Source organism: Megascapheus bottae, chromosome 15 (genome assembly GCF_031878675.1).
Source record: "Megascapheus bottae isolate mThoBot1 chromosome 15, mThoBot2.hap1, whole genome shotgun sequence".
In the NCBI taxonomy this organism is placed as follows: Eukaryota; Metazoa; Chordata; class Mammalia; order Rodentia; family Geomyidae; genus Megascapheus; species Megascapheus bottae.
Genome location: NC_143523.1, coordinates 45,986,714 through 46,008,179, shown reverse-complemented (window position 1 = coordinate 46,008,179; position 21,466 = coordinate 45,986,714). Strand labels below are relative to the sequence as shown.

The window sequence follows — 21,466 nt, the reverse complement described above, 5'->3', positions numbered from 1 at the left end:
CTCAATTTTCCTTTGTTCTGAAGAGTTAGGATCTTTTCCATATTCTGAAACTGCATTCGAAACTTAGGAAGGAAAGCTCCTTTCATTTAGGGGGCAATGGTGTAATTTTCAGTGGCTTCAAAAAGAATGATGAAAATGGGGAGACCCCCGTAGCGTACCTCTGGTGATTATCAGGGCATTGATTTCTTACATTATTCCTTGTGCCAAGAACTCTGAGCACTGTCTGAGTGCTGGTGCTGTCCAGGGGATTGACTGCAACTGGAACAGCACAGCCTGTGGACCCCAAGAGGTTGCCATAGATACCAATGCACAGGGAGCTAGTGAGCTGTTATTATTTGTATGCATCTTCCCTTTAATTGCTGTGGGGTAGCTGGAGGTTGTGTGGGTGCTACAGCAATGGGGATCAAATAGAGTGTGTTCGAGGGTATGTGCTTGTATGTGCACACAGACATGTCTATAGAGGCTCCAAAATGGACATGTCAGTCTGTGCTGAGAAAAGTAGCAAAGAGGTAGGGGGATCTTAAGGTAGCCAGAAAGGAAATAAAAAAGAACAGACCCTTCTAAGCATGTGAACTGTAAACTGCCACCTTATTTGGGTATTTGAAGAAGTAAAAGGCTATGTATGCCAAGCACATACTAGGCTGCTGATGCACACTTGGTGAAAGGCAGCTGGCTCTATATACACAGTGATGAGGGTCATTCTCAGGGTTTTCCTCCAATATTCTTCACAGCATTCTTCCTTTAACCTTGAGACTCCATGTAAAGTGCTTTACCCTGAAATGACCAGTGTAAGTCTCACCCTCAGCTGGGATGATAAACCTCTCACAATAGGCACATGAAATTAGTTAGGGTGGTTGTCTTGTTTTTACCCTTGTTTGATGCTCTTGGGGCACTTCAGCACAGCCCTAATCTGTGCTTGTTCTGACCTCTCTCATCTCCTTATTCCATTTTACATGAATAACTACAAAGTTTCATGTATCAGCGTCTAGAGGTCAGGAATCAAATTGTCTTGAGTACTCAGGAAGGGCACATTGATGATCAACTGATATGCAGCCTCCTTTCCTGGAGTGCAGGCTAGCAGTCACTTTTGCCTTGCTAGTGGATGACAGAAACTCAAGACTTTCTGGTGTGCCAGTGTTCACAACCTCATCACTGTCCACACTGAGACTTGGGACTTGACTCTATGGTGCTTTGAGGTAGGAAGTAGCCTTCCCCCTACCCCTTTACTTCCTGGTGCCCTGGAAAGGGGTGGGGCAGAGTACCTGTCTTACCCTCTTTATTTTTCCTGTGTGTGCGGGCGTGTGTGTGTGTGTGTGTGTGTGTGTGTGTGTGTGTGCTGGTCCTAGGGCTTGAACTCGGGCACTGTCCTTGAGCACCTTTTTCTCAAGGTTAGTGCTGTATCACTTGAGCCAGAGCTCCACTTATGGCTTTAACCATGATCCTCAGATCTCAGCCTCCTGAATAGCCAGGATAGCTGGCCACTTTCGCATGCCTCTTCTTTACCCTTTCCTTACTCCATTCTGCCCTCTTCCCAGTCAATGAATACCTTCCCTCTTGGGCTCTCTCATTCCTGTTCCCTGTTCCTCCCACAGGCAGTTGGTTCTTGGGGCATCTCTGAGGAATGTGGAATAAGGAAAGAAAGGGAGCCCTCCCTGAGAGTTTTTCTTCTCTCAGCCCTCCAGGAGGTGGCTTCAGAGGCTGAAAGGCATAGCTGCCTCCCCAGGCAGCACAAGCTGCTGACAATGAAGGACTGGCTCCCAGTGGGCGTCCTTCTGCATTCAAGTCTGAGCAAAAGCAGTTGGCAGAGCCCCACAGGCCAGTTGGGTTTGGCCCCTGACTTGGGGTTCAGCTGCCCAGGCAGGTCAGGAACCTGCCCAGCTTGTTTTTCTTTTTCAGAGACTGTTGTGTCCACCAACCTGTGATGTTGGGGACTAAAGAAGGGAAGATAAGGCTGCATTTCTCAAATGTTTATTGGAGGTCTGGGGTTGAGTACAATGTTGAACAAAGAAAGCAGAGGCCCTGCCCCACTGGAGTGTGTTATCTAGTGGAAAGGCGAATATTAAATAATAACAGCAAGCATCTTTTTAATTAGGTATCAGGTACTATTCTAAGTGCAATATGTGATTTAACCCATTAAATATTCACAACCTTGTGAAGTAGGTAATATTTATCATTCCCAGTTCTCAACTGAAGCCAATGAGGCCCACACCTGGTCAGTGAGTTGCTCCAACATCGATCTAGGTAGTTTGATCCCAGAGGACACTCTACTATGTTCTAGCTTTCATAGTTGAAAATACATCATCACAAAATATGATTGTCATAAAATAAACATACAGGACGCTCTGCAAGAGATTGGGGATGTTTCCCCTTTCCTTCCACTTGTTCTTTTGGTCATCAATCCATAATGCCATTTTATATGTTTTTAGATAGTTCCCACCTCTTTCCTTTCATTCCTGGCCTGAGAGGGAGAACGTTTGTCTCTAAAGTGCAAGTGTAGAAAGGTAGAGTTCCACCAGCGTCCTTGCTCCTGGCCTGGTGTCCCAGGCCAAACCCAGCCTGAAGCGTTTTTTTATTTTTATTTTTTTTTTGTTTTTGGTTCGTTGTTATGCTTTGCCTTTTCTCTTAATTGTGGCCCAGATGCTTGCACACGTCTAGCCTGTCAGTCCCTCGAAGGAAGGCGGTTGGCAGAGGGCTCTGGCAGACTGAAGGCGTCTCCCGAGGGTGCGGCCGGCCACCGGCTCCTTGACCTTGGCTTTCTCACCACCAGCGAAGAGCCAGGCCGGGGGCTTGGGTCCCACGTGTGCGGCCTCTCGGAGAGCTCGGCGGCCCAGGCCACTCGGAACACACTTCCACACGCACGTCCCCAGGCACTGGCGGGGTTCACCCCGGGCGGACCCCACAGGTCGACAGCCCCTCTGATCTGTCCACTCGGGCGGTGGTCGGCGGCCGGGCACCCTGCCTCAGCGGCGCGCGGGCGCTGGGGGCCCCGGCTTGGGCGGCTCCCGGGCGGGGCGGGGCCGGCGGCGGAAGGCCCCTCCCCGGGGGCGGTCCGAGGGCCGGACGGGGGGCCGGCGGGGCTGGGGGCGGGGCGGGGCGGGCGCGGGGGTGTCCCTCCCTCCCTCGCTCTCCCCGGTAAAGTCTCGCGGTGCTGCCGGGCTCAGCCCCGTCTCCTCTTGCTCCCTCGGCCGGGCGGCGGTGACTGTGCACCGACGTCGGCGCGGACTGCACCGCCGCGTCCGCCCGCCAGCATGGCCACCACCGCCACCTGCACCCGCTTCACCGACGACTACCAGCTCTTCGAGGAGCTCGGCAAGTACGGCCCCCGCGCCGCCCGCCGCGGCCCCCAGCCCGGCCCCGCCGCCCGGGCGCTTTGCGGCTCTTCGCCCCGCCCCCCGGCCCTGCACCGGCCGCTGCGGCGGCCCCCCTCGGTCCGCCCCACCCCCAGCTTTCCCGCGTGCTGCCTTTGGGGGGGGCCCACAGCTCCCCCGCTCCCCGCCTCGCAGCCCCCTTTCCGCGCCCTGCAGCAGCAGCAGCTGCTGCCCGGGATGCTGCACCCTGCGCGGCCGCGGGGACTGCAGCCCTGGGACTGCTCTGGGTGCCCTCCGGCCCCGCCCCTCCCGCACCCTTCACGGGACCCCCCCCTTCACCCCGCCTCCTCAGCTCACTCTGCACCCCTGTCCCCAGATCCCACGCTCCTGGCACTCAGGACCCTCCCCAGCCCTGCAGCTCCTACCCGGGCTGCAGTGGTGCCCGGGTGTGTGTGTGTGTGTGTGTGCCCGCGCGCGCGTGTGCGTGTGTACTGGGGGCCAGTGTCCGGCCCCGCCCCCTCCCCCGCCGCCCCGGGGACCCGAGCCCCGCAGCGGGACAGTGCTGCGGCACCCCCGGCCCCTCCCCCCACCCTGCAGTGGTCCCGGGAGCCGCGCGCCGCAGCCGCAGCATCCCCCTCCCCTCCGCGCCGCAGCCCCGGCCCCCCGCCTCAACCCCACCCCTACCCACGGCGCCCAGCGGCCACTGCAGCCCCCACCCTGCCTGCCCCCCTAGACCTTTCCAGAGCCCTAGGTGGTGGTTGGGCACCTAGAGGAAAATAGCCTGAGGAAGGGGAGCTATGGATGACTCTCAACGGTGCCCTCTCCTTCCCTGCTGCTGTCAGTCGAGCCGGATGCAGAGGGATGAAGCCGGTTGGGGAAGGGTGGTTTGAGTCTCACTTTCCTCCGTGGTTGAGGGAAATTGCTCTCAGGGAATCAGACCTTCCTTTTCATCTCTCCTTGTTCCATTCTCAACTATTTCTGTTGACACAAGGGCAGGGGCTCCCTGCTTCCTCTTGGCCAGGACCGCAGGGCTGGCTAATCAGTTGAGATGCAGCAGGTGTGTGTTTGAAGCATCGCCCACCACTCCTCAAGTTCAGCCTGAGGTTGGGGCTGTTGCTTTGCCTGGGGACTAGAGGAGCCCGGTGGGAGCCGGGTGCTGCTCCACCCACATCTGTTCAGTGTCATGCGGTCTCCTCATCTTACCTCCTTCCACTGGTCACTGTGCTAGTGTGTGACTGTGACTGAAAGTCTGGTGGTAGGAGTATCACTGTCCTCAGACCTGAACTATGTCTGTGTCACTCTGCCCTGCTCCGTGTCCCAGTTCTTTTCCCCTTCTCCCTCCAGGGGTGCTTTCTCTGTGGTCCGCAGGTGTGTGAAGAAAACCTCCACTCAGGAGTATGCAGCAAAAATCATCAATACTAAGAAGTTGTCAGCTCGAGGTGAGTGTTCCTCATCTTGGGCCTTTCCTGGGGAAATCTCTCTAGAGGCTATGGTTTCTAGTAGATGCCTCAGGATTTAGGGGGTTGGGGGCACATGTTTTAGCATTTGAAGATGACCTGGGATTCCAGGGTGGATAGACTTTGAAGCCAGACAAGGAGGTTGCATGGGAAAATGAGAGGACTCAGAGAGAAAAGAATCAAGAAGATATGAGTTTTGGGTAGCTGGACTGGTCCCCAAAGGCTCAAAGGAGTTCAGTTCTTACAGGATCTTAGATGTGATGGGTGGAGTGACATGGAGAGCTCTTAATTTGGGGTGCTTGGAGTCTCTCCTTTTGGGGCAGTGGTGGCCACTGCAGGCTTATCCTACTCCCTGTGCCCCAGTGGTGACTTAGGATAGAAATGCAGTAAATGAGCAGCTCTGACGAATCCAGCCTCCCCTGCCCACCAGGCGGCAGAACAGACTCCCAAGGGAAGAAAATCTGTAAACATCAGGGGAGGCTGCTACTGGCGAGGGCTTCTCAGGAACAAATCCTGCCAGATGAACTTGATTGCTTTTTTTGATCAAATTACAAAGTTGGTGGTGCAGCAGCATATGTATTTTGTTCTGGGCAGAGGGTGATGATGCTTATGGTCTAGAAATCCCGAGGGCCTGGTCTGGGCAGGAGCTCCATTGCCTCAGGGTGTGAGGAACATGAAGGCCCAGGCCTTATAGCCTAACTTGTGAGATCTTCTCTAGTACCTGAGGCTCAGAGGGCCAGGGCCTGTTTTTAACACCTTGACCGTACACTCTCTGAACCTCAAATTGGGTGCTTGCCAAGCTTACCTCATCTGATAGGTATAGACCTAGCAATGTGTGAAGTGCTCATTGAAGAGGACTGGTTAGTACAGAGGTCAGGTCCTAGAGAGCTGTAGGGTACAGCCCAGGGACTTAGAGAAAGGAATTAAGGCTAGGCAATAGAATACTCTAAATATATCAGGAGCCAGGGCAGATGCCCCAGGGAAGATGAGGGCTTTCGCCAATATGACGCCAGACATCTCTGGGGGCAAGAGATGTAATAGATGTCCTAAGTATTCAGAAGCTATAAAATTCCACAGAGGTGACAGTGGGCTTCTTGCTGTGTTGGCAGCTGTTCTGGGACCTATTTCCCAGGGCTGTGTCTGCCCTCTGGCTTAGGAGTCTCTCCTCATCCCTATCAGCAGCACTTGTTCTACTGTATTCAACACAGGCCTCTGTCTCTTAGTCTTCATGTACACTGCCTGTAAAGTTGGCTTGTTTATTTTCCTTCTCTCTGGGTACCTTAAGTCCAAGGCGATGGTTGCTATAGAGATATGTAGCTGGCCATATGTCCTCCTCCTTTGGGTCGGGTATAGGGACAGCAGTGGCTGGATTCTTTGGTAGACATTCTCTGGCTAAGAATGCATGGTACAGGCGTGACAATGGGTTAAGAATGAATACTGGGGGGATGTGGAGGGGAGGGTAATGGGTACCAAGACATGTGAAAGGGTATCAGTGTATGTGAATTAATGCACCTTCTATCTGGCAAATATCATGTAACCCTTTTACTAATTACAATAAAAAATGCAAAAAAAAAATTGGAAAAAAAAAAGAATAAATACTGGGGGCCGGGAGTTTGGCCTAGTGGTTAAAGTGCTTGCCTAGCATGCACGAAGACCCGGGTTCGATTCCTTGGTACCACATATATAGAAAAAGCCTGAAGTGGTGCTGAGGCTCAAGTGGTAGAGCTCTAGCTTTGAGAAAATCCAAGGACAGTGCTCAGGCCCTAAGCTCAAGCCCAGGACTGGCAAAAAAAAAAAAAAAAAGAAAAAGAATGAATACTGTCCTGTGCCCACACAACATAGGCCGGTGCACTAGAAATGTGTACAGTGTCTGCTATCTCCAATAGATGATGCAGTGCTTTACTCTCCTTATCTCTGGGTCCTCTGACCCAGGGGTAAGGGAGGGAAAGAGAGCTAGGATCCAGAAAGCAGAGGTGTGAAGATGGCTGGCATGGTGACTTTATGGAGCTACCTGCATGAGCCTTTACCTCCTCTTCCTTTTCTACCTACCTGAACTTCTTTAACCTGTGTAATAGTGTCCTTTCCTTTCCTTGTCTCCTTCCTACCTTGCCCTGTCTTTCCAAACTGGTGTTTTGGTATCTTTCCTTGCTCCAAATTGGATGAGGTTTAATGTCTCTGATTTTTTTTTTCCCCGACTTGAGAACAGGATTCTTCTATAAAATCATATGCTTCCGACAGCTTCTCCCCCTCTTGAGAGTTGAATATGCCAAGACTGGAGCTCTGTTGTATGGCTTGTGTACCAGGTTCACTTTGGGACAGAGACTTGTCCTCTGGATGGGCTCAGGTGCCAAGAAGAGGGTCAGAAATGTGTAGGGGCCATATTGCTAGGAGGTGGGGGAGTGGGAGGGTTGTCGTGGAGATGGAGGGAGCAATGGGTACGCTCAGCTTTAGTCACAGGCATGGGGGATGTGAACTGGAAAGGGTTGGGTCAAGGTCCCAATTAGGCTGGTACCCATGGGGCCAGGGAGTGAACTGTGGCTTCCCTGCAGCCTCTCAGTTTACTCTGTATATTTTATAAAGGCACAGTGGCTGAGCCTGGGTTTCACTCACCACGGTCTGTCTGTCTAGAGCTCTGTAGGTGTTAGATTTCTGTGTCTGGGAAATTGGTGAGCCCACCAGGTTCAACTATGATGGTCTAAAGGGGCTGGCTGTGTAACTGCAATTCCCTGCTGGCTCACTTTCTTGCTTGTGACTTTACTGACACCTGAAAGGAAAAGAAAGGGTATAGAGCTGCTTCTCCTTGACATCCATGGTGAGGTGGCCAAGAGTCCTGGGGAGAGATTGTTTAGATTTTTTTGCTGGGGGAGGAGTGGAAGGAGGAGAAGGGTTCAGATCTGGACAGGAAACCTTGTGGATTGTCATATCTTATCATTGTGGCCCTGAGTCTTATACTGGCCTGGTAGCTTGGATTGCTAGGTCGAGTGTTCAAGAAGGTGTTCGGTGTGCTCTGAGCACTGTTTCTGTCTGTGGACTTGTCTATGTTGCTGAAAGTCACATCACATCATTTCATTTGCTTCAGTATAGCAATAGGTGTGGAATTGGGCTCTTACAGAAGCCCAGCTTTCTGAGCTTAGCTGTGCTAGGCTGAAGGAGGCATTTAAAATAGGCTTTGATGAAGGCACTAGTGGGCCAGGTGATGGCAATGATAAGTCGTTATTTTAAGATTTAAGAGCATCCCCCCCCTTCACCAAGGAGCCTGAGCCCTTATGTCTTTTTTTATTTTTAAATCTTCATATTCCATTCTTATCTTTATTCATATGCATACAGATTTTCACCTCGTGGAACATAACATTTTATATCCTGTTCTCTTTGCTTATATCCGAAACATTTTCCCCACGTCACTAGAGTTGAAGGGCAAATGGTCCTTTCTGTCTTCTACATAGCTTAGGATTTATCCTTGGAACAATTAGTATCATAAGAAACCTCTTCATTTGGACTATTTTTTTTTTCCTGTATTACAGTTCCTTTTGCTAAGATGGATACTGGAGTAATGCCCTTGGCCTTACTGAGAGATGCTACCAGAAACAGTGTTATGAAATCTGTTACAGCACCTGCTATATTTATTTGTTTAATCTGTATATCCCATGTGAAGAAATGGCTTATTGATGTTATGTGTAAGAAAAGCCTTCTTTTTTGTGAAGACCTGGAAGGTGATACAAGGGACTGTATCTATTTCTTTTTTTTCTTTTTTTTTTTTTTTTTTTTGGTAGGCCCTAGCAAAGTGCATGAGATATACTGAGCATATACATGTTAAATGAATGGATTGAGAGGACTGACTGCAAAACCAGTCATGGTCTCATTTTGGCTTTGGCTCCTGGGAAACTCAGAGTCAAGTTGCTGGAGCCTTGTAACCTGGTACTGGCGTGGGTTCCCTCTTTCTGATCCAGGGAACCAGGCTGCTAGAGGAGAGAGGACAGATGAGGATAAAGACCTGTGCTTGAGATAAAAGGCAGTGTTGCTTATGATTTCTTCCTCCTTATTGTTACTGATCTTATAGGAACCATTATTGGGACTTCTTTAAGCATTGACTTTCACTTTTAATATGCCCTAGGCTTAAAGTACTAGTTAAAAATGTAGCTTCCTGGGTACTAGCTGAGATTCTGCTTCAGGAAGCCTGGGGTGGAGCCCTAGAATCTGCATTTTTAACATATTCTTCAGCATATTTCATGTACGCAGTCCATGAGCCACTCTTTAGGAAATGCCATCTGAAATCAGGAGCAACAGCAGTGATATTTGCTTTTGCCACACTCCTGGAATTCACCAGAGACACCTTTACTGAGCTTCCTCCAGAGGTATCTCTGCTGGTATATGTGGCCAGTGGTGTACATGAGCAGTTCTGTGCTTAGGGGGTCTCATTCTGGGTCCCCAGATTGGGATGTTAGTCTGGGTCTGAGTCTGTGACAGGCTGAGTGGCTGGTGTTGTGGCATGTTGGCCACCAGAAGGGTAAAGGCTGTCCCTTTCTGGATCCAGCTGGCCCTGGGGACTGAAATGGGATCCCCCTTAAATGGTGCCAGCTGAAAGTCCCCACCCCCTTGGTGTTGGCCTGAGTAGCCCCCATGACATTTGTGTCCCCTGTGGTATCTCCAAGTGAGACTTTCCTGTTAAGGATCTGGGTAGAATGCGGGGAAGGGAAGGGAGGGTGAGGCGGCCATGGAAGGAGGGGAGCAGGAAGAGGCTCTGTGCTGTACTGGAACATTGGGAGTCTAGGAAGCATTTAAGGAGGTTGTGTGCAAACTCATGTTTTTCTCTAGAGGATAAAACAGGCCAGTTTCTGGTAACAGAAACGACATCCTGAATATAAGTGATTAAACTCCTCTGACTTCTGTAATGGATGGGGGAGCAGGCCGGGCTCCCTCCTGTGTGCCAAGGCTTTTCCTGGGCCAGCTTCATCCATGATGAAGCAAAGGGATTTAGTCATACCACCCTGGTCAGTCACTCTGCCCTCCCACCCACATTCCCAAAAGGGTGTGGTGGTACTACTTCAGGAGTGGGGATGGGGGTTGAAAGGTGGCCTCATCCCATAGGAAAGGCCCCTGCTTTTCCTCCTACTGTTGCTCTTGTCCCTTGTCATCATACCCTTGTCAGAAGCTGTGCTGAAACCCTAGAGGTGAGTGGCTGATCCCATTCTCTGCTGAGGCTGGAGACAGGGCAAGAGAAGAAGGGGTGTGACCAGCTCCTGCCCCATCTCTTTGCTTACTGCTCTCTGACCAGCTTTGGTGAGTGGACAAGTGCCTGATCCCATGGGTGCCAAAAGGGTGGTGACAGGAAAAGATGGGCACTTTGCACCTCTTGAGTGCCTCTCTGAAGAGGCACTTTGTCACCTTCCCGTGGCTACAAAGATCTTTCTCAGGACCATTGGGGAAATTAAGGCATAAAAGATTTGTTTGGGATTTGGTTTTGAGCTTTAGGTGTAGCTGTGAGTGTGGCTGGTGCTCAGACCCCAGCATCTTCAGGCATCATGGTCTTCACACCCCTGAAGGCTGCTTCCTTTGAAACATGCTAGTGTGCCACCCCATACCTCTCCATCTAACCCCCACAGCATTAAGTCCAGTGGAGCAAACCTCTGTTATTGCTAGCAGAGGCTCCATTCATCTGTACCCACATTTTTGGACTCTATAGTGGGGACATTTCTAGACACTCCTCCCCAACACCACCTCTACTTCCTGGCTATATCAGCAGCAGCAGGGTCCCATCTGCTCCCCGCTTTTCTCTTCCCTTTCTTTCCCCTCCCCCCTTGCTGCTGCCCTGGGAGGAGCTATTTATAGGGGCTGCTTCCTGGGATGTTTTACTTGGGGCTGGTTACCATGAAGGAAATGTCACCAAAACAGTGGGCAAAGACTGCAGGCACCCTGAGCCCTGCTGGGGGCATGTAGACCTCCGCAAGTGACCCTGTGCTGGTCCTTGAAAGTGGACATGGTGTCTACTGGGCAGTCTTGCCTTCTTGGGGCTTGCTAGTGACCCCATGGGGATTTTCTTTGTCCAAGCTGGTTTAGAGCTTGAATTGTAGGACCTGTCTTGGTGCCTCTTGCTTTCCCACCTTAGGTAGAACTTCTCTTATCTTGGAATCCAAAGGACACAATGGGTTCTAGTCTTGTGTTGCCTGGTTGGAACTGCTTGAGTTAGGATTGTGAGGAGAGAGAGTGTACCATGTTAAGAGTTACAGCCTTGGTTTGTTATACATGTCATTTGAAATATGATGTAAAAATCAATGTTAGTAAATTCTTTAATAAAAACAACAACAAAAAAAGAGTTAGAGCCTTGGTGATTCACATGAGCATATTTCAGGCCCTGTACCCTTGTGTTCATAGGCTACTCCCCAAATGTATGTATGTGAAGGGATTTGAAGCCATGGGTTCCTCCCTTATGTGGTAATCATGCTTCACTTTTACTTGAAGAATCTTTGTACCTTTTGGTGAGATTCAAAGAGGAAAGGTTATCATGTCAGTGTCAGGGGGCAGTCAATGAGATTGTGGCTTCAGCTTCCTACTGGTCAGTGCCCAGGGCCCCAGGCTGTTTATAAGTAGTTAGGGAAGGTAGATTATGACACCAAATCCCTGTGCTGCCCTTGTTTCTGTTTCTCTAAGTGATGCCCAAGGAGGCCAGATGGGGCTTCTGCTGTTTGGGAAGGAGGTAGAGGTACTCATGTGGATAGTAAAATGAAGCCACCCCATATCAAGTTTCTGAAGTTCATGGGGCCGCTGGAAGCATCTGGGTTTGGTTTTTTTTTTTTTTTTTAATGTTGTTTTGTTTTGCCAGTCCTAGGGCTTGGGCACTGTCCTTGGACACTTTTTGCTCTACGCTAGTACTCTGCCACTTGAGCCACAGTACCACTTCTGGCTTTTTCTGTGTATGTGGTTCCGTTGGAATCGAACCCAAGGCTTCATGCATGCTAGGCGAGCATGCTGCCACTAGGCCATGCTCCCGGCCCTTCTGAAAGCTTCTTAGGATTTATGTTGGAATCAGTGGCAAAGATCTGCAAGATACCTTTGAAAAGGAGAGTGTCTGAGATTAGAATTCAAGGAGGGCCCTCATAGCCAGAGGGTAATGGTACGTTTCTTGCCCCTTGTATGTTTAGGTAGCAGCGGAATTCTTATTTGAGGCCAATGTTGACATTGTGGTTTTAGAGAAATGTCACTAAACCAGGGAGTAGGTCCCCAGTAAGGCCATAGAGAATGAGTGGCCACTTATCCCTAAGCCCCCATTTCGAGGAGAGGAAGGGGACATGGCATTTGCAGTAGGCTTCTCCCTTGGGGCTGGATAGGTGAGGTGGCTGTAAGGCTTTACGTGCCTCTTTTCTGTACACTGCTGCTATTGTCTTATTATATCTGCTTCCTCTTTTCTGCTTTCCTTATTGTATCTAGTCACTCTGTAGTACTACTTGTAAAATCAGTATCCTGGACTAGCCTTGTAGCACTATGGCAGAAGGTGGAAGAGGCAAGGTTTCTAGTGTTTCTTATTTCCCAGGGCCTGGCCCTGCCCTGGATGAGCTATTGGGGGAAGGGCCTAGAAGCAGGGCCTGGAGTGTTGGATCAGGTCCCACTTAAGGCTGCTTCTGTTTTCTGCTCCTGTTGCTACCTCTGCTCTTGAGGCTGAAAATCTTTCAGAGAGCTGTGGTTGGAGCTGGGTTGAAGGCCAGCAGGGTGGGTCTCCATGGCAGTAGCACAGTAGCAGGCAGGAAGTGGCCCTGTGCTAAGCGGGAAGTGGCTGTTGTCAAACAGGAAGAGGGGGCTGGGCTGTGGGAAGGGGCAGGGAGGAGACTCATAGAAAGGTGGGTGGGAGGAGATTCAATTTGGGAAGGTTAAACTGCTCCCTAGTAGTCACTGTAAAAGTGGTGTCTTTGGAGAGAGACTGCTTTTTGGCTATTATGTTATCACCTTGGACTGCCAAGGCAGGTTTCATCCCCAACAGCACAGACCAAGTCACATCAATGGCCTTGTTGCTTTTGGGGGTTGGGATGCTATGTTTAGCTAGGATGTCCTTGCACTTTGAAAGATACTTTACAGAGTATTACTCATAGACAGGTGTGGTGGTTCAAGACTGTAATCTCAGTTTCTTTGGAGATAGAGACCAGGCAGATTATGGTTCAAGGCCAGGCAGACAATGTAAGTAAGATGGCCCTTCTCAATCAACAAGCCTGGTATGATAGTGAGCATCCGAACCCTCAGCTATAGGGGAGGGCATAAGTAAGAGGATTTCCATCTGGAGCAAACATGAGACCTTACTTGAAAAAACAATGAAGCAAAAAGGGGTTTGAGTGTGGCTCAAGTGGTGGAATAGCTCAAGTGGTAGAACGATGAGACCTTGAGTTCAAAACCCAATTCTGTCGCATACACACACAAAAATTACTACTTGTTTCTGCTGGTGTGCATCCTCTTTCTGATCACACCTGTCCTGATTACAAAGAACAAGAGGTTTGGGACAAAAAGACAGGACACAAAGTTGGAACGCTGAAGTGATGGCTGGGCAATGTAGTGTATGGCAAAAAGTGTGTGGTAGGCAGAAACCATATGGCTCATCGAGCAGAGAGTTTCAGAATGGCAAGGCGCCACTGCCAAGGAGGCCAAGGAAGAGGAGGGACCCATGGGTAGTAGTATTCTGAGGCAGTCCTTTCTCTGAGGAGGCCCTGTTGCTGGCTTTTAGGCTAAAAGCATGGCCAGGCCTCACCCCAGAATGGCCACAGAGGACTTCAAAGGAATGTCCAGGAGCAGATCAGAGGGCTTAGTTAGTGTGTTTCAGACTACATGTTTGCCCAAGCAGAGGGGAGAGTGGGTCCTGTTCTCTCATTGTATCTGATAGCTGGCCTCATGTCTGTCCAACCTAGGAGGCTTTGTCCTTATTATATCATTGGTCCCTTGGGAAGGATTTTACTGTATTCAGGATGCTATGTAGAGCTGCCGCTATGCTGAATATCCTACCCACATTAGCTCATTTAAATCTCAGGAGTTTCTGTCTTTGTTTAAAAGTAGGAAACTCTTTCCCAAGATACACTTGGGCTGCTCATTTGCCTTCTTGGGGTCCTAATCAAATGACACCTCCTTGCTGAGGCTGCCCCTGACCATTTTATTTTTTAACTAATACTTTCTCCTTTCTCTGCTTTATTGTACTGAGTAGTGCTTGTCATGATATCTCTAACATGCTATTGAGTTTCTTACTATTTCCCCTTCTCTGGAATGTAAGCTCTATGTGGCAAGGATTTGTGACTATTTTGTTCACTGCTGTTTTCCAGTGTGTAGAACAATGCCTGTCACGTGGTTGATATCAATAAATAGTTTTATGAAAGCATGAACAAGATTTAGGTGTGTTTAATAACTTGCAAGAGGTGACAGTTCTAGACTCAATCCAGGGCTGTCTGACCCCAAAGCCGATATGTTAATTGCTGCATTCTGTGGCTTAGAATCAGAGTGTGGACCAAGCCTCAATCCTGGAGTTAAGAGAAGGTGTGTCACTTAGACTATAGGACTTGACTGCTTAAAATTGGTCTTGAACTAAGAGGCTGACATGAACCTTCTAGATCCTGAGTAGCTTCTTCAAGTATCTGGGAGCAGAATCTATGTGTCTTCTCCATTCTGAGTCATGGGTAAAGCCAAAGCACCCTTCCTTATTTTTAGTGCTACTGCTGTTGTAGAGCTGTAACCATTAGCCAATAAGAGACTTAAGAGAGGAGATAAACATTAATCTTCTGGGCCTTCCCTCAGCTGCCACCTCCGCATTGCTAGATGCTGTTCTCCCACACCTGCCTGGCAACCGAGTCTAGGAGTTGTAGGTCAAGAGTGGTGAGATGAGTGGTCAGAGACAAGGATCTGTGTGATTAGAGATGGATCTATGGCTTGAGGGGCTAGCTAGCTTGGTTTTTCCTTATCAAGTCCACGACTGGGAGGGAAGTCAGGTTTCCCTGACATATAGGAAGACCTGGATGAAACAAACTCCTTCTCTTCTGCCACCAAGCTTTATGCCTCAGCTTATGGAGAATTGAGAGTTACCTAGAGTTCTCCTAGCTCCATTCTGGTCAGTGGTCAGGCTGAACCTAAGAAAGGGAAGAGAAGTCTGACCCAGATCTTTGGGCAGCTGGGATGGATTAGCTGGGCAACAGGAACTAATCTCTGCCTGTTCTCACCTCCTTCCACAGAGCAGTGCTATTGCTAAAGGAAATGTTTGGGACAGAGCTAGGGAAAGTTAGTGAAACCATAAATGTTGATTCCTTGTATTGTATAATCCTTACACCATCTCAGACTGACAGACAGGTCAAGGTTGGAATTCCAGGTCTGTCCCTTTCTTGCTATTGAACCTTTGGCAAGTTGACTCGCCAAAAATGTTTTATCATCTGTAAAATGGAGCAATTATAGCTCTTACCTTATAGGAACACTGCATGAATCACAGGAGATTTTTTAGAGAAATTCTTTGATGTTTTGGGTGGAGGCAGGGTGGAAAGAAAACCCTACCAAGAGAGACAGAATTCACTTATCCTGGGGAGTTGGGTTGCAACTAGACTCTTGTTCTCCTAAACCTAGAGACTTCATTCTCACTTTCCTTAATTTGGACATCATGGCATAGTGCTAGAGAAAGAGTACCAGGTCCTAAATATCTTCATCCACTTCCTATCTATGTTACCTTGGGCAGGTTAAGCTTTGTTTTCCTTATTTGTAGAGTAATATGGCTAATCACATCTCTTCTTTACAGACTTCACAGAGCTTCTGTAAGAATAAATTACAGTAATCCTTGCCTTCTGCCTGACTTGTAAATGCTTAGTAAGTAGTAGTTCTTACTGCTGCTGTGGCTCTCGTTAAGCACTTTACTGAGCCCCTGTTGATGGAAAGAACTCTAGGAAGTACTAACTTAGAAATTCTCCACCCTGGAAGGACTTGTGACTGAAAGATAGATGTTGTGATATACAATGGGCAAAGCTTGTGCGGGGGCGGGGGAGGGAAGCAGGCCAGGGACAAAGGAGAAGCAAGAAAAACTTTTAAGAAGATGTGACTTTGGCAGGATCCCAGCAGGTAGAGTTAGAAAGGCAGATTGGGGAGACTTCTGGTCTTTCCTCTCCCTGAGCTGCGTTCTCTCTTAATTCCTAGAGCTCTGCCTTTCTGTGGAAGGAATTGACCTCTGCAGCTCACTTGGATGTGAACTCTTCCGTTTCTAGTCATTTCTCAAAAACAGTAATCCTAAGGCCTGAGTGTGAAGAAGACTAGGAGGCTGCTAGGGAGAAGCAGGATTTGTATCCTGGGTTCTCTTTCTATAAAATGGATGTCATGGTAGTGCCAAACTCACAGAGACAGTGGCTGTGTGATGTAGAAGTGAGTCATCAGTAGATGTTAGCTGTTATTAGTATTTCAAACTATCATTATCTTGATCATTAAGATCTTCATTGTCAGCATCTTACATATTAGGGTTGCTATGAGGACTGTGTAAGAGAATAGATGCAAAACTCCTAGCATAATGCCTGTTCATATTCTAAGTGCAATATAATTTAGCCATCACGTTAATCCCTTACCCTCAATTTTGCTTCCCAGAGTTTCAGTTACCTTTGGTCAGTGACAGTCCAAACTTCAGGAAAAGTCTAGAAATGAGAAACAATAAGCTACTAAAGTTTTAAATTGTATGCCATCTAAGTAGTATGATGAAATTCCTAGACCTCCTGCTTCATCCCACCCAAGATATGAACCCCTTGCTTTGTCTAATGTATCCTGTTGTATGAGCTACCTTCCTGCCCATTAGTCACTTAGTAGCCTTCTTGGCTGTCAAAGTGATTGATTCACAGTATCATAATGCTTCTCTGTAGGCTAGATATTATCTGGAGTTTCAAGTATGTGCTGGGGGTCTTGGAACGTATCCCCCTCGATTAGTGGGGGAGTCTGTTATATTAGTGCTTCTAATAAGAAAGAGGAAGTGGGGGTGCGGCCAGGAGTTTAGCCTACTGGTAGAGTGCTCACCTAGCATGCATGAGGACCCGGGTTTGATTCCTCGGTACCACATACATAGACAAAACGGTGTAGTGGCTCAAGTGGTGGAGTTCTAGCCTTGAGAAAGCCTAAGGACAGTGCCTAGAGCCTGAGTTCAAGGCCCAGGACTGGCAAAAAAAAAAAAATAGAGGAAACTGGGTGAGGTGGCTAACACCTATAATCCTAGCTACTCAGGAGACTGCTGAGATCTCAGGATCTCATTCAAAGTCAGCCTGGCACTAAAGAATGAGAGACTCTTATCTCCAGTTAACCTCTAGAAAAGGGGAAGAGGAGCTGAGGCTCCAGGGGTAAGGCAATAGCCTTAAGCTGAAGAGCTCAGGGACAGTGCCCAGGCCCAGAGTTCAAGCCCCATACCCCCCCCCCCCCAAAATAAAGAGGTGTTCAGCCAGGTGCCAGTGACTCACACTCCTAACTCTACTCCGAAGGTTGAGATCTAAAGAGACTCTTATCTTCAGTTAACCAGCAAAAAATTGGAAATGTAGGTGTGACTTAAGAGGTAGATTGTCAGCATTGAGTGAAAAGCTACGGGACAGTGTTCTAGTCCTTTGTTTTTCGAGCCCCAGTACCAGTGCAAGCATATACATGCACACATACATGCACACACACACAGGAAAAAACCTTTTCAATGAAAGCACTGATATAGAAGATAGAGCACCAGAGTTTGAGCCGAAGTCATGGATTTGAATTTGGGGCTACCACTTACTGACTCAGCGTGTTTGTCCTCTGAAGTCATTTCTTCATGAGGGAAAGGTGTTCATAGTAACTGTCTCCAGAATTCCAGTGATTTACTATATTACTTTAGCAAAAATTACCCAAAATGCATAGTCTGTGCTTAAGAATTGAAAGAATACCAATGTGATCACAGATAAAATGGATAGTTGATGACTTTTTGTTTCTTCTGTTTGCTTTTAGATCACCAGAAATTAGAACGTGAGGCCCGAATATGCCGACTTCTTAAACATCCAAACATTGGTAAGTGCCCTCATAGTTATTTTATTATGCACAGTGGTTATTTTGTGGAAGCCAGGGACAACAAAAATCAGCTGCTTTTATATGTCAAGTTACCTCAGTCCACAGGTCTTGTGTTGCAGCATAGTAGCTATGTTGCAGTGTTGTAGGATTTCCTTATTTACAAACTTGAATAGCCCCATTGCTGCAGTACTGTCAGGGCAGGGATGTGAGGCATTTGAATAGGATTCAGACTCCCTCCTTCCCCTTTCTCTTTCCATCTTCAGGCTGACAGCCAGGACCCTCAGTGTGTGAGGTTCCGGGCATCTAGCCTGCCAGCATCCCTCACCAGGGGCCATCCATAGTCTTCAGGAAAAGCTCAGGATTTTGTTTTTAGACCTGAAAGAGTTTTGTCCCTGTTGCGGTGTCCTGAACACTCTGGGGGTTTCCATGGCGCTCCTGTTTGTACTCTCCAGAGCCAGGAAAGCAAGCTGCCTTCCTGCCTGCCTGCCTGGCTTCTCTGGGGAAGGGGTGGCAGGAGCTGCTTGGATAGGGAAGGAGAAAAAAAATGAGAGGATTTCTTTCCGCTCCCATCCTGACTGGGGGGGTGGGGGGTGGGGGGACAAGAGCACATTGTTAGTTGTTCTAAAGCTTGAGAAGGTTTGCCTGCCACAACCCACTCTGGCTCAGTTTTACATTGTTCAGTTGAAATAGTCTGCCAAAAGTGTTGGCCCTGATTTGGTGCTCCTTGTAGAAGGGACAGAAACTGGGCTGGCTTCAGTGTTTGAGCAGAACCCCCAGTGTTGACTTGAGGCAGAGCAGGGACCATCTCCTAGGTTTTCCTGAAAGCCCTGAGTCATCACAAAAGACAACACGTGTTCTGTGCTCCTCAGGCATGGCCTAAATATCAGGGCTCCCACAGTGCCCTGGAGGCTGACTGTTCTGCTCAGTTGGTGGCCAAGGACTATGAGGCAACTTGCTAAAGCTTGATGCAGCCCCAGAGCTTCCCAGGCTCTAGCTCCCCAGATCTCAGAAGGCTCAGTGTGAGTTCTTAAGAGAAAGAACTAAGGTCGTACTCCAGTCCACAGGGAGGGGAGTAATGCCGAGGTAACCAGAACTCCAACCATGCAGGGCTTTATAGATCGCAATCAGCAGCTTGGATTACACCCGAAGCAAATTGGCATAGCCAGTGCTTGGCTCCACACGGTTCAGTGTGTTCCATGGAGCCAGCACCTTTCAGTTTGTAAGTCCTGGTGTTAAAGCTGCTAGAATTCCTGGTGGTGAGGTTAGACCTTCACCTAAGAACCTACCTTAGGCAGGAGAAGCCCAGCAGAGAGAAACACCTAGAACAGTAGTTATAAATTCAGACATATTTTGTTTGGCTGGCACAGTAGTCTAAAAATATTTTTTTATTATTTGCTAGTATTTTAAAATGAGATTTCAGAGCTGGATGCTCATGTAGGTCTATAACCCTGTCTATTAAGGAGGCTGAGACCCATAGTATCGAGGTTCAAAGCTAGATCAGGCAGAAAAGTCTGAGACTACATCCCCAATTAACCAGTAAAAATTTGAGCTGGAGACATAGCTGCAGTAGTAGAACTCTAAATGAGCAAGCAAGTCTACTGAGCATGAGCCCTTGAGTTTAAACTTTGATTCTGCCAAAAAAAAATTTTTTTTAATTCTGTTTCTCCGTTTTTTGAACCAGATGGTTTGGCTCTAAAACTGCACACCGGCTTAGAAGCATTTTGGTGTTCCAGTCCCAGGTCTCAAGTCCAAGGACAATAATTTCCTTTCCTTTGTGCCTCTTGTAGCCAACTCATACAACAGTGATGAGTGGTCCTCCTAGGGAGATCAAAAGGATAGAGCAGGGGGTTGATAATAGAGGTTGCCCCACCTCTGTATCACATGTGACATGAGGAAGGCTGACCTCAGAAGGGGCAGAGTATAATAATCATAATAGGGAACTGAACGTGAAGGACGAAAGTGAAATGCCAGCAGAAAGAAGCTTAACCTTCTTTATGTGTTTCTAGAGCTAAGCATATACTTTGTGACCTCTTAGATTTACTCAGTTTGCGAGGCCTTTCCTTTTCCCACTTTCCTCCAGCTCAGACTACAGACAGGTCCTTGTGCTGTTAGGTAGGCAGCAAGCTCTAGAAAAACAGACATAAGCCAGGTATAGTAGCTCACACTTGTAGTCCTAGCTACGCAGGAGGCTGAGATCTGACGATCAAGGTTCAAAGCCAGCCAGGGCACAAAACGACCTGAGACTTATCTCTAGTTAACCTCTAGAAAATGAGAAGTGGGCTTGGCTCAAGGGTAGGGTGGTAGCCCTGAGCTGAAGAGCTCAGGGACAGTGCCCAGGCCAAGTTCAAGCCCCATGATCCACCAAAAAAAAAAAAAGAAAGAAAACAGACATGGTAGCCAGGAGTTTGGCCTAGTGGTAGAGTGCTTGCCAAGCACGAAGACCCAAGTTCAATTCCTTGGTACCACATATATAGAAGAAGCTGGAAGTGGTGCTGTGGCTCCAGTGGTAGAACTCTAACTTTGAGAACGCCCAAGGACAGTGTTCAGGCCCTGAGTTCAAGCCCCACAACTGGCAAAAAAAGAAAAAGAAAAGAAAGAACAAGAAAAAAGAAAAACATACCTGCATACCTGGCACAATCAGTTTGTCAGCATTGGAGCTGTGTTTCTGTTTCATCACTGCTCCCAGGTACTGAGCAAACTTGATTTGTGGACTAATTCTACAGTCAAGAGCAGGCAGAGGGGTGGGTAAGTCAGGATTGTGCTCTGGGAGCACTAGTTGGCTTCTGGTGGAAATTAAGACTCTTGAAGCTGTGGCCAGGCTGTGGGGTCCAGGGCGCAGGAGTTGCCATGGATGAGGTTTTGTGTTACTAATTTGATATTCTTCTCCCTCTCCATGGCTGTGTCCTTCAGAGCTATGGCCCTTTTGGCTCTGGCCTTTTTAACTATCCCAAAGGGAGACAGGCAGACTAGCCCCAGAGTGGTTTGCAGTTGAGGAAGCTAAGAGCAGAGAGCAGATCATCAGTGTCAGGCCGTTGTCAGACCTGGAGCCTCTTGAATTCAGAAGGGATATTTGGTACAAGATACAAGGCACCCCTAGTTCTACCTCTAGTATCTATTTTGCGCAGAATTAAGATCCTGTTGGAAGAGCAAATCCTAATGTAAACTCTGGACTTTGGGTAATGATGTGTCAATGTAGGTTTATTGTTTATAAAAGGTATACCACTGTGTTATGGACTGTTGATAGTGGGGAAGGTTATGCATGTATGGGGTGGGGGTCTATGGAAACTCTCCATATCTTCTGTACAATTTTGCTGCAAACCCAAAACTGTTGTAAAGAAATAATTTTAATTAAAAACAAACTAACAGTCTGTTAGGTGTAAGGCACACTGAAGTCTAACACCCCTGGGATAGTGGCCAGTGGTGAGGAGTGGAGTGGAGGAGCTGTGTAGAGCTGGTAGTCTGAAGTCTGAATGGAGTACTTTCTACCTGTGATCTGCTTGCTCTCTGCTCTAAATTCTTCTAATGAATAGACTCTGTCTTCCTCCATGCTGAGCTGCCCTAGAAGTTTCGATCACAGTCTAGCGTTGTGGTTTAAAGCAGCACTTCTCGAACTTCTATGTGCTGATGAATCCGACTAGGATAGTGTCAAAACACAAATCCTGATTCAGTAGGTCTGGGGGAAGGGCTGAGATTCCTCATGACTCACAATCT

At 48.3% G+C, this 21,466-nt stretch overlaps 1 protein-coding gene across 19 annotated transcripts in view; it reads left to right on the top strand.

Annotated features, from left to right (window-relative positions):
- The first annotated feature begins 3,137 nt into the window (after window positions 1-3,137).
- The window catches only part of Camk2g (calcium/calmodulin dependent protein kinase II gamma), a 62,124-nt gene continuing 43,795 nt past the window's right edge, over window positions 3,138-21,466 (top strand). For 13 of the 19 annotated variants that reach the window (XM_090346588.1, XM_090346597.1, XM_090346582.1 and 10 more), the window contains exons 1-3: window positions 3,140-3,313; window positions 4,653-4,747; window positions 17,696-17,755. In XM_090346588.1, coding sequence (XP_090202714.1) covers window positions 3,249-3,313; window positions 4,653-4,747; window positions 17,696-17,755 — 220 coding nt within the window. In that variant the 5' untranslated portion in view covers window positions 3,140-3,248. Of the gene's footprint in view, window positions 3,314-4,652; window positions 4,748-17,695; window positions 17,756-21,466 lie in introns of all 19 variants that reach the window. The other 6 variants (XM_090346595.1, XM_090346592.1, XM_090346594.1 and 3 more) reach the window with 3 other exon arrangements.